Source organism: Sinocyclocheilus anshuiensis, unplaced genomic scaffold, assembly GCF_001515605.1.
Source record: "Sinocyclocheilus anshuiensis isolate Anshui unplaced genomic scaffold, SAMN03320099.WGS_v1.1 scaffold1998, whole genome shotgun sequence".
NCBI classification, from domain to species: Eukaryota; Metazoa; Chordata; class Actinopteri; order Cypriniformes; family Cyprinidae; genus Sinocyclocheilus; species Sinocyclocheilus anshuiensis.
The window spans coordinates 5,947-19,221 of NW_015546126.1; the positions used below are offsets into that span (position 1 = coordinate 5,947).

Here is a 13,275-nt window from a genome sequence, read left to right on the forward strand (position 1 = left end):
TTTTTTGAACATTAAAGCATGTCAACATATTCTGTTACACCAAATACACAAAATAATGATCTTTAAAATAGCATCATATGACCCCTTTAAAGTAGTCAATATTTGATATTCAAGACTTTATTGATTGTAAATCTTTCCTTCTGCTGCAGCTCTCAGATGTCAAAAGTTTGGGGTGAGTAAAATAAAAAAAAAATAAATGAGTACATTCATTCATCAAGTATGCACCGAATCGCTCAAAAGTGACATTAAAGACATTTACATTGTTAAAAAAAGATTTATATTTCAAATAAATGTTGACCTGCATGTTGTCCACATTGATCATTCTAAGAAATGTTTTATTAGCAGTAGCACCAAATCAGAAGGATTTCTAAAGTATCGTGTGACACTGAAGACTGGAGTAATGATGCTGAAAATTCAGCTTTGACATCACAGGAATACATTACATTTTAAAATATATGAAAATAGATATCAGTTATTTTAAATTGTAATAATATTTCACAATTGTTCCATTTTTTTGATTCACAGCCCAAAACTTTGAACAAAATTCCTTATATATTTCAGTCAATTTCTCTGATAAAAAGTTTCCCAAGATCTAACATATAATGCTCAAGTCATACAGAGTAATGTTATGCTGGTTTTATGGTGATGTTTTGTCGTTTTTGAGCTCGACTTACAGCATAAATGTCTGAGGGTGAGGGAATCACAGAATTTTCATTTCTGGGTCAACTACTCCTTTAAATACTAATGCAGCCTTGTATCTTTCGTTTTTAAGTGTAAAATTATGACTGAAATGTTATAAATCCCATCAGGAGTTTATATTATACAGCAACACTCCTGGAATCTGAAAACCACCAAAGCCAAACTTTAAAAATGAATGATCGGTATAGAAATACTTCTGCTTCTCAGCTCTCAATAACCTTACCAGTCAAACATGCTGCACTGGATAAGTCATATATCAAAGAGCACCTGAGCTCCTGGCTCAGACCTTCCTACAGCACAAGTCTGCAGAGGGGAAACCTCATCCTCAAGGACACAGCTGAATTCAGTCTTACAGAAGCGTCTCTGAGGAGGAATGTAGGCATTCAGGTCTATGCAGGAAATAAAAAAAAATCCTCAAACAAGTCGCAAGGATAAAGTGAAAGTCAAGAGTCGCCTCTGCAAACCCTCGCTTCCGCATGCAGAGATGGCTTTTGTCAATAATAAACGTGCATTTTACAGACCATTCTGCCATCTTGAAAAACTCCCACAATGCCCTGCTCTCAAACCTGCAGTGACTAAATGCAGCATGAATGTTGAAGGAAGAGCTCATCCAGAAATAGACTCAACTACATGTCGTTTCAAATGGATCATGAGTCCAGGTTTGGTCTTTTCCTTATGCGAAGCTTAAGAATTTTCTTGAATTTTCATAATTGGATGAACTATTCCTTTAACATATGTGTAACTCGATCACATTAGCAGACCAGGTTCACTGGGAAATCTGCTGTTTGGTGATCGGAGTGATCCGATGGACTCCATGCAGCTTAAAGTCAATACAGTGTAGACACCTAAAAGTAGGGCTTCTAAAATGGTCCATTATAGGCCAGTAAAGTATTAAACCCAGAATAAAGGGCTTTCTTTGAGCCTTATGTAATTCGCACATGCATTTAAGACCTCTGAGAAATCTCAACAGCCACGACACATCGTTTAATAACATCAATGCACTTTGGTTGCATCCATAAGACTACTCCATTTTCCAATTCAAATCACTGTTTGGGAATACAGCTTACGTAGGAACCATATGCAAAAATTCAAGTTTCCCTCCGAGGTCAAATTAAAATCTGAAATCTATTTTATTAGAAAGACGGCGTACGCTAATTCTACACTAAAGTCCTGACAAAATAAGTTTGTCTATCTAAAGGGACCATGCTGTATAGTTATGATCTATGTGATAGAATTTCTTCCCCTTCTAAAATCCAGAGGGAACGGAATAAAAAATATAAATATGCTTATGTTTTGCATATCAAGGAGAACCATGCTCAAAAGGTTAGCCAGCATTTGGGTAGGCTGGACCAGGAAACCTTCAGACCTGTGCACAGCGGTGTGGTCGACCTGAAGCCAAGTAACGTGTACGTTTACGGCATCGAGGTTTTTTCAGAACAACCCTCTCTCTCAAAAAAAACAAAATTTTTCCAGTTACAAATGACATTACGTCCTGTTATCTGCTGAAGGCTAATGCCGCTAACTTCAAAACAAACATATGTTAGATGAAAATCTGATTCTACATTACAAATTAAAAAGGCAGTCATGATTCACACAAAGAGAGCAAAATGACAGACACTAAAGGGCTCTTGGTTTGTCTGAGAACAAACAGCATCACTCACACACACACACACACACACACACACACACACACACACACATCCCAACACATCAAGTGAAGTATTAACAGCTGGTTGTTGTCATGTCCTGGTCTTTTTATGTTCCCTTTTCAAGAGTTCAGCGAGAACTGGTCCTGTTCTATGGGTTTTTTCACCCAGGCGCCCAGACCCGCTTTGTGAAAGGCCTTGATGAGCGTTTGCTTGGCTGTATGGTACTCCACCGCTGCTTGTTTGGCTTCGTGGTACGAGCTGGGCTTGGGCACTTTGATTCGGAGAGTTGACGAAAGCTGCAGATACAAAAAAAATTATTTGTTTTTGCATTATTTTGTAATATAATACATATCATGCAATACGTAGACTATAATAGCGAACTACTGCATTGCTTCACATTTCAAAGGTTTAAAGTATAATACGTATAAATATAATAATACAATACAAAATATATTTATAGTTATATTCTTGATTCATGTTCTGTTCTGAACATTGCTAAATGTAAAGGATTTGTTGAGGAGTGAGGGGAACTAATAAACATGTTTATAGCATTTAGAATGTTTACAAATGTTTTATATTTTTTGTAAACTTTATTGACATTATTCTTAATGTAGTAAGGAAATGCAATGCAACCGATGCAACATTTTTGTGTTTTGTTCTGTCAACAATGCAATTTTCTGGAAAATACGATATATATATATACAGTTTTTCTTTCGTTTTCTTAATTTATTATTTAAGTAAAAATATATTTCTTGTATAGGCCTATTTATTATTATTATTATTTTATTATTATATTAATATATTATTATTTATATATATATATAGCCTAGCTTTATTATGTTTTTCTCCACTCGCAGAAGCGCTGCAGGTGTGTGATGTGAAGACCATGTGAATCCTCATGTTCTGTTGTTTGCTGCTTTTTGCGCATGTAACATTGCGCATGTTTTTTGTCTTGTGAATCGCAGTGTTTTTGTACGTATTCGTCGCGTCTATCTGTCTCTAAGCGACTGATTGTATTAATCGGTCAAAATTCTTCACGGTCGGTTAATGGTTAACCGGTTAAAATGAACATCCCTAACACACTAACACACTAACACACACACACACACACACACACACACACACACACACACACACACACACACACACAAATACAAATACAAATAATATCTTTACTTTTCTTAAGCCAAGTCCTGCAGTAAGGTTGAAAGTGAATCTGTGATAGCGGTACCTTAGAGTGTAGTCGCACCCAGCGGCTGTATAGGGCATGCTTACAGAGACGTGAGGCTCTGCCCATGTCATCCTTGCCTGTGGTGGCGTTAATGACTTCTAGAGCCTGATCTCCCACCGTCCAGTTCACACTGAAGTTAGGAGCCTTTCCCGGCTGCCGGGCCTCGGCGTTACTGATTCCTGCAAACACACAAACACACTAAACATAGTAGAAAATCACACCCAGAAACAGCCTTGGTGCGTTTACTTTTCTGCATGAATAAAACATCCAGTGTGGCCCTTTTTATGCATTTGACTTGATATCAAGATATTTCTTAAATAAGAAGAAATTAGTTTCAAGGCTTCTGTTTTTAATGAAAGAACACCGATAAAACAATGTGCTCAAGGTTGTGTATTCAGTATAAGACCTTCAACAGAAAGTCTGATGACTAATGCTGCTTTACAAGTCTTGCACGTGAACTTAAAAAGAGCACAGAAAAATGTTACAGAACAGACTAAACCGGAAACAAACTAGAAAGCAGAAACTACTGAATTTATATTGACTAAATAATTACTTGGAAAAACCTGAAGCAACGGAAATGATTTGAAAAACACTTGAAGGCTGCATGCCATTATTCATTCATATTTATATTCTTAAGTTTAAAATCTATTAAATAATATACTATTATGTAATATTTCAAGAATATTTAGGTAAAGCATAAATGGCTCACTGCACTATGCATTACCTCTTTACCTGCAGACTAAGACGACAAGAACAAAAAGAGTTGACAAATGCAGAAGGGTTGTTCTTTGAGCTCAGGTCGAGTACGCTATGCCTCAACCTCCTATGACACATCATCAAATGAAGATTTTCAGCAGTGAGCCATTAAAAGCTAGTTCTACAGGGAATCTGATGTAACCCAGTGCAAAAGCAGTGTTGGGTGTTTCTCTTGAGGCACAAAGTAAGAAAGGATATGTACCCAATTCATCGTATATACTTCTCCAAAAGCAGCCAACGTCTCCCTAAAGACATTTTGAAACTCAAGCGAGTCTTTAATCAGGAACCGGTGTCCACTTAAACCTAGTGCTGGGTATAAACTACATAAAAGCAGAAACGCTACTAACTTAAACATCATATTTCAGTAGCATAACAATAGCTCAGCTGTTTGAAAAAAACAGTCAAGTCATCTTTATATATATTGCTACATTTATCTACAATACAGATTGTTTCAAAGCAGCTTTACAATGATGAACAGGGAAAAACAATCATCAAATAGGAGACAAATTCAAATTTTGCTGTAAAGAAGCTCTAATAGTGTAGTTTTTCAAGTAAGAACTACTGTTTGCACATTTATTGGGACAGAAAAAAGTTCAAACTAAACGTTCGAAATTAAAGTGGGAAAATCTGATTCATTTAGAGCACAAACACTTAGGTCATTTTTCTGTTTTGTAGTATGCGTGTATATATATATATATATATATATATATATATATAAACACACACACACACACACACACATATATATATACTGTATATGTATGTATTACATTCAAAACTATTAAATATGATAGTTATGCATTTAAACGATACTGCCTCTTTGAGCATCTTTTGGTTAGTTTTTATTAGAGTTAGGTTTTTGTTAGGCAAGCTACTAGTAGTTTTTCTAACAACTTTAAAATTCACTTATTACTCTATTACTTATTACTTATTACAAAATTATCCATCTGACCGCATAATTGATGAATTTTGCTACATTGACCATTATTGAATGAACTAAATCAACATTGAGTTTAACTGAATAATTGCAGTATTTGTCTTTATCTCATATTTGATGATTTAAAACAATATGTATTGTACAGTATAAAGCGCTATATAATAAAGCTTACTTGACCAAAAAAGCAGCTTGACTGTTGTTTAACCACTTTACACTTTGACAAGCGTTTCCCATTGTTGCCAGATTGGAAATGTCCAAGTATCGTACCAGAAGCTCAAAATTATCGTATTTGGAAGAAAATTATCGCACACGAGTCAAACATACAGAATACAGCTTTTTATCTAGACCAACAACTTGCACGACCTGCAAATAACCACAATAGATAACTAGGCGTACCGTGTCTACACTGGAGCAGTGCGACAAAATAGCCTACTATTGAACCCATTATAATCAGTGACTCTGTCTGCACTGGATCCCCGACAATAAACTGATGCCTCGTTCTATTTATGACGTATTAAAATGTTTTTTAACACTCGCTTTGTCGTGTCCAGTGTAGACAGACTTTAGCTGTTGCTGCATGGCGCGACGGTGTTAACTCCACCTCTGAGTCACTGTCATCGGAAGCCTGTGTGTTGCCAGATGTTCAGGGGGTTCTTGCCATCATGGACCGCAACATAGTGCTCCTTGGCTTAAAAGCAGGGCACCCTCCTGCATTCTTAACACACTCTGAGGTGTGCACGAGCGCATTTAGAGTGTCTGTAATGAGCCGATTTCGTGTATGAATATAGAAGCCCTATGACTACAACTACCATCATTTGAATTGTCATAAAATTCTGAAATTATTGTACATTAAGGGATTTTTTTCATTATTGATCGTACATCGTACAGAGGTCAAAAATGAAAAAAAATAAAATAAAAAAATAATCGTACGTCTGGCAACACTGGCGTTTCCCAACCCTGCTATAGGCTGTGTGGGATTATTTTCCAGCTTCCTCTTTACAAAAAAGAAAAAAGTGAGAGAGAATGAGAGAAATCAGCAGGGTAATCTCAGGGGATTTGAGGCACGGTATGAATTACTGAAACAGGCTGGCGGTGGAGAGCAGGCCCATCTAAATTCCAGTAATTCATCAAACCACGAGGAAATTGAAGGCGAGTGGGGGAAACTGTCCGTCTAGTAAATGGTAATACAATTTGACATGGGTGCCATTTTCAATGATTTGGGAGAGGAAATGCGAGCCGGTGTGATGTTGTCTTACCGCTGAGCAGGGGGCGGTTGAGGGAGAATTGCTGGGGCAGGTCTTCGATGTCAGCGATCCGCTGGTACATGGCTCTGGAGAGATGATCAGCATGATACAGGCTGCCCAGGATGATGCTGGAGAAGTAGATGGGCTCAGTGAAGTAGCTCATCAGAGAGCCCTGGATGCCCACCACGTTCCACCTGCAGGAACAAACACACACACCTCACATTAGTGTCCAGATTTTATATTGGGCACCAAGCGGCAACCTTACACAGACTGTTAAAAAGAATGTAACAATAATCAGCATTGTCATTTATTAATATTGCTATAAACTGCATAGACCCAACAGTACTGTATGCAGATAAATTTAGAATGAGAATGGAAGATGGAAAAATTAGTTAGATTGGACACGCAACAATAAAAGGTATGAGAAGTAACGTTGATAAGCCTATTTACTTAGCAAAGTTATTATTTGAATTATATTTAGTTATAATTGATTTACTTATTATTGAATTCAATCATAATATCAATATATATATTAGAATTTTTTTATATGCATTTATTTTCCTCTGCTGTATACAACCCCATCAAAACAGACCTGTGGCCCATTTTTAATATAATAGCTATAATTCATTTAATTTTTATTACATGAATTATAATTATTTTATAATTTAATTACTGCCATTTTGTGTTCTTTTCCCGCTGCTGTACGCAACCCCATCAAAACAGACCTGCATCCAATTTCTATCATAATTCATTAAAATTTATTTAATTATTCTTACATTTTATAATATAATTATTTTATAACTTTTTTATTGGCATTTTGCAACCCTGAACGCAACCCTGCCAGAACAGACCAGTTGCCCATTTTATTATAATAATTATACAGTAGTTCATTAAATTATTATTACATGTATTTATAATTATTTCATTATTTTATTATCACCATTTTGCATTGTTTTCCCCACTTGTTGTATGCAGTCCTATCAAAACTGTGACTTATTTTTATCGTAATTAATAATTACTAAAATTAATTATAATTATTTCATAACTTTTTTGAATTGGCATTTCACATTATTTCTCCCCCTTTTGTACGCAAACACAACAGAGGACCTTTATCATAATTAAATACAATTATTACTACATTTAGTTATAATGCAATATTACAGTTTTAGCACTGACATTTTGCATCGTTTTCCCCACTGCTTTCACAACAGACCCAATTTTATTTAATTATATAATGATTATGCTTATAATCATTTAATTATATTATGATTATAATTAATATTACATTTAAATATAATTTACACTTTTTACACAACCCCATCAAAACAGACTTGCAACCCATTTTTGGGTCCCGGCCCACCACTAGACACACTGACCAGCAGTTTAACATAATGAAACACTGTTGGGATTCCTAATCTCATTCCATCTAAAACACTGTAAAAATGACCATGTACAGGTAGATGGAACATAAGACAACCACGAGCTACAAGAATCCAAAACACAAAAGCAAAAAAAGCAATCTGGCCAGAAGCCCAGATGTGAATGATTTTCAAATTATATATAAAAAAAGCAACAGTGGAAGAATTGTTCAATTAGTGCAGTTCTTCCAAATCACCTCATTTATGTCTTCACAGGTCCCAGAGACTCACCCACTGGGTCTCCCTCCTCAGCCGTACACAATCAAAAGGCCTAATCAAGCCCAGATCTGCTCCCCAAAACAACACCTGCTGTATGCAGCTGAGAAGAACCCAGACTCAAGTGATTGGAGTCGTTCTCGTCTGACCAATCAACAGCCTCAGATGCCAAAGAGACACAGTCCAACTTTTGCTACCGTTAACAAGACCACTTTGCTAAGCACTTCCCTCCTGTAGCCAGAACACTCTGCAGCTTATTCAGAGTTTCTGCTGGCGTTTATCAAGTCTACTTGCTAAACTAGACAGCTTTTTACAGTTTTATTGACAGTAACCCCACAAATCCAGTGATTAAATGCATTCATTGCATTAAATTGTGTTTCGCAGAAGCCAGTTTTTGAGTGCAATATGCAGCCAGTGAATGGACTTCGGGTGGTCGTCTGAGACTAGCCTTGTACAAGAACACTTGATCCTGGCAGTAAGAGGGAAATAAAAAGCCACACATTACAGATCAGAAGTTAAAAACCCAGGGGAACAGTTAATAATTCAGACTAATGATATATAGATATACAGTGGGTACGGAAAGTATTCAGACCCCCTTAAATTTTTCACTCTTTGTTATATTGCAGCCATTTGCTAAAATCATTTAAGTTGATTTTTTTTCCTCATTAATGTACACACAGCACCCCATATTGACAGAAAAACACAGAATCGTTGACATTTTCAAATTTTCATTTTTGGGTGAACTATCCCTTTAAGGAGGTTAACCCTAATATTTTTCTATTTTTCTTTAAGACTCTGAAACATGATTTTCAGTGAATAGTAACCTAAATTTCAATCTGTTCCTCAAACAAAGCTATTGTATGACTGCTGAAGACTAAGAAGAGTCATATGTACAGTATATATTCTTTTATTGTAGTCTTTTGTCATGCACTGAGACTAAACAGTCTTGACAATCACAGTCCCCATCCTCTCAGCTCTCCTCCATCTCCTTTAGAATTACAAAAAAAAAAACAAAAAAATAAACAGAGATATATGGAAAGAGAAAAGACCACACTGAATTTTAGGTGGGATAATTTCTTTCATATTGCTTTTGCAAAGCAATTTTGCTCTTTTATTTTTAGATTAAAAACAAAACAAAACAAAATGAGAGAAAGTAGTTCTGTATTTTCAATGGGGGGCCCCCCCGAACAAACAAATAAATAAATAAACACAATTTAACAAAAAAATAAAAAGATAATAAATAAAAACTGTGGGATGAGGATGATATATATGTAGTATTGAGCGACAGTGAAAGAAGTGTGTGTACGGAGGAGGTTTTCTCTTTTCTCTCATCAGCATAGACAGGACCTGTGCTCTCCGGTCACAGCTGTCTCTGACACATTCTTATCTGTCCGCTCACAGAGGAAGACCCAGCGCAACCCTGACCCCACAGGAGAAATGAACACTCCCTCCTACACTGTTAATACGCTCTTCTTTATTTAACTAGGGTTATAGTAATGTTGAACCATGCACTTTTTTCCCTGTCAATTATGAAGCCCGGGAAGAGCCAATGGGCAATTAAATTCACAAAGCCCTTGTTCTCTTCTCTCCCAGCGGTGACAGGTACAGCGTCTACCTAGTGCAGAGAGTTTAACCAGAAGGTTATAATGCTTTTGCTGAGCTGTCTGCTATTCTAATGAAGAGGGCTGACAATAGCTTTGCTCCAAAAGTAAGGGAGCTGCCTAACTAGACAGCATTTTTAGAAGTAAAGGTAGGAAGAACATTATGCTCATTATGGCCAAACTGTAAATGTAGCATTATAACCCCAAACAAGCTCGGCTAAGAGAACTGGAATATATTTTTATTTCTTTAAATAGCAACAAGTAGCATTTTTAAATCTAAATTTGATTGAAAAAATAACATATTTTGTTATTTTTTATATGCATATTAGCAAATAATGTCATTAAATAACATGCTTATGGAAATCAGTTCAGGACTCAAAAGAAAAAATTGCCAACTAAGATTAAATATTGTTATGCACATTTTTCATTTAATGCTTATTTACTGTTTTCTTAACAATTAAAATTATATATATTAAAATTGTATATATATATATATATATATATATATATATAAATACAAATTAATATTTTCAATATATACATTTTTAATTTTAATCATTTTATTACACTATTTATATTATAATTTTTTTTAATCTATATAAAATTTACAACAAACTAATGCAGTATAACTGTAATATTTGTTGATAATCAGCTATAATGTAACAGCTACTAACAGCTATAAACCTCATAAACAGTTTTTTGTAAAAAATAATTTGACATTAGATAGAAACATCCTCAAAACTGAGCCCTGCAGCTGTGATCCTTTTATTGTTGTTGCTGACACAGAGCAATCAGATACATTTATATTTATGCACTTCCACTGCATTATTCAAGGTTCACATTTATATATCTGTTCACATTTATACTTTATCAGTATTTCATCAGTTAAGATGTCTATGTAGATATGTATGTGTGTATGCATGCTACCAATCTACCTCGCGATTTTGTCACTGCATGACATCGTAAGCAGCCGCTCGCCCTGCAGGACTCCGTCCCACGTCTGTATGGTGTTACTAGAGCGCACCGGGATGGTTCCCTCTCCAGACTCGATCTTGGTCCTCAGCTGGCCCCTTGCCTTCCTGTTTGGGTGTCTGTCTCCCTGGTCTGAAGAGAACAGAAAAAACAGATGAATTAAACAGTGAAATAAACATTTAAAAAGAATGGGTGGCTCTTACAGGCAATGTTTCTAAAATGTTTAATCTACTTCGACAAACCAATAATTGATTTAATCAACGAATAACACTAACAAAGAACAGTAATTGTGATTTTTTTTTGTTGCTTCAACTGCTTAATTGTATGACATATAAAGCCAAGCAAAATGATTTAAATACAACACTCAAGAGAGGAATTAATCAGGCCACAAGCAGAGTCAACAAAGCCAGCTAATTAAAAACACTGATGAAATTTGTTTTTGAAATGCAGTCAGCCACTCGAGTGAAATTATAATGAAATGCGACCTGATCATAAGAGGACCCAACCTAATCTTAATTGAATACAACTATTCAGTTTTGATCATTAATTTCAAACAAGTGTTTGAGTAAAATAACATTAGGGCTGTCGCGATTTGTCAATTTTATTCGACTATTCGATTTAAAAAAAAATCCTCGACTTCATTTTGCTCGCGTCGACTAACCGGCAAAATACCGGAAGTGGCATTCACTTGCATCTATTTTTATTACCGCAAAAAAATTATTATAATTATAGGGCCCTATGAAATCAGTTTTATTTCCAAATTCAGTTTTTTTCATTTTTCATTTTTTTATCTTTATGGTTAAATTAACTTTTATTAATCAAAAAGCCTGTCTAATTAATTGAGTTTTACAGTTTTATCTTTACCAAATTCTGTTTTCCATTATTTTCTGGATTCCATTTTAATGGTTCCATTAAATTGTAATAATCAAAAGCTCTAATTAATTGATTTTATTAAAAAAAAAATTTTTTTTTTTTTTCAGAAATACTGCACATTAAAAATTTTCTCCTAAATAAATTCTGGTAAATACTCCTTCAAAAAGTGTTTTTTATTATAATTTTATTATTAGTAGACTAGAACACATGGATATGTTGTCATTCTTACACTATAATACTGAACTTTGATTTCAGTGATTTGGACTATGAGATGGACACTTGCTTCTTGCACTTTGTTGCACTTTACTTTTTTACTTTTGGATTTCATTTGGTTTAATTTAATCGTTTAATCGAAAATTAATCATGAAGATTAATCGACAAATTAGTCGACAGATTAATCGAAATAAAAATAGTCATTAGTGGCAGTCCTAAATAACATCCTCATCCACCTCCCGCCAGATCCTGTGTAAAGAACGGAATAGTTAGCTTTATTGAAGACTCAGTCTCACCCTCTACACCCGCCTCGTGAGGAGAGAAGATCCGGGCGTCTCCGCAGGGCGATGTGCTGATATAAAGATGAAACTGGACACTGTCTTTCAGCCGGAAGCCACGCTTGTCACACTGCGCGAATATGGACTTTTGGTGCTCCTCTTTATTGTTACTAAATTTAGACAAACGGCAGAAAAATTCTTCCCAATTCTAGTCATGTACAGATACAAAACTGTATGACCATAATTATTTTGACACATTGTGACTGCAAGTTGAACTTCAACAAGACAAACATTTAAAGGTTTGCTCTGTATATTTATTAAATATCTCATACACTGACTTTTGAAACCTAGTCCACCTGAATTGCATATAAAAATGTAATATGAAACAACAACAATAAAATCATAATAATAATAGTTTGTGTTTAAAAGCTTGTGTTAACATAATAAATGTACTATGTGTGTACCGCGTACATTTATATTTATATATAAATAAACAAACGTTTAGTGTAAACACAAACTTTTATTTTGGATGTGATTAATCACGCTTAATCAATTTGACAGCACTAATTATAATAAATTATTATTTGTATACATTATATAATTTATTTTAATTGACTTTTCATAAATATTTCAATAGATCACATTATTTGGTGGTTTAATAAGTTGCAAAAGGCTAGCTCATGATTAATCTATATCACGTATCAATGCAGAGTATAAATATTACATAGCATATATTAACACTGCTTTTCAGAACCCGTCCACTTGAATTACATATAAATAATATAAATATATATTAGTGCTGTCAAATGATTAATCGCGATTAATCACATCCAAAATAAACGTTTTTGTTTACATAATATATGTGTGTGTACTGTGTATATTATGTATATAAAAATACACACACATGCATGTATATATTTAAGAAAAAATATTTTATGTTTTGATATTAAATATATATATAATATAAATTATATGAATATACATACAGTGGGTACGGAAAGTATTCAGACCCCCTTAAATTCTTCACTCTTTGTTATATTGCAGCCATTTGCTAAAATCATTTAAGTTAATTTTTTTTCCTCATGAATGTACACACAGCACCCCATATTGACAGAAAAACACAGAATCGTTGACATTTTTGCAGATTTATTAAAAAAGAAAAACTGAAATATCACATGGTCCTAAGTA

General features: G+C 34.6%; 1 protein-coding gene across 1 annotated transcript in view; it reads right to left on the reverse strand.

The window, feature by feature from the left end:
- Positions 1–764: 764 nt before the first annotated feature.
- The window catches only part of LOC107701035 (double-stranded RNA-specific editase 1-like), a 16,296-nt gene continuing 3,785 nt past the window's right edge, over positions 765–13,275 (reverse strand). Inside the window, exons 2-6 of the mRNA XM_016502951.1 lie at positions 12,106–12,257; positions 10,687–10,855; positions 6,529–6,710; positions 3,580–3,758; positions 765–2,644 (exon numbers count right to left, since the gene is read on the reverse strand). Of these exons, the coding sequence (XP_016358437.1) occupies positions 2,468–2,644; positions 3,580–3,758; positions 6,529–6,710; positions 10,687–10,855; positions 12,106–12,257 (859 nt within the window). The 3' untranslated portion in view covers positions 765–2,467. The remainder of the gene's footprint in view (positions 2,645–3,579; positions 3,759–6,528; positions 6,711–10,686; positions 10,856–12,105; positions 12,258–13,275) is intronic.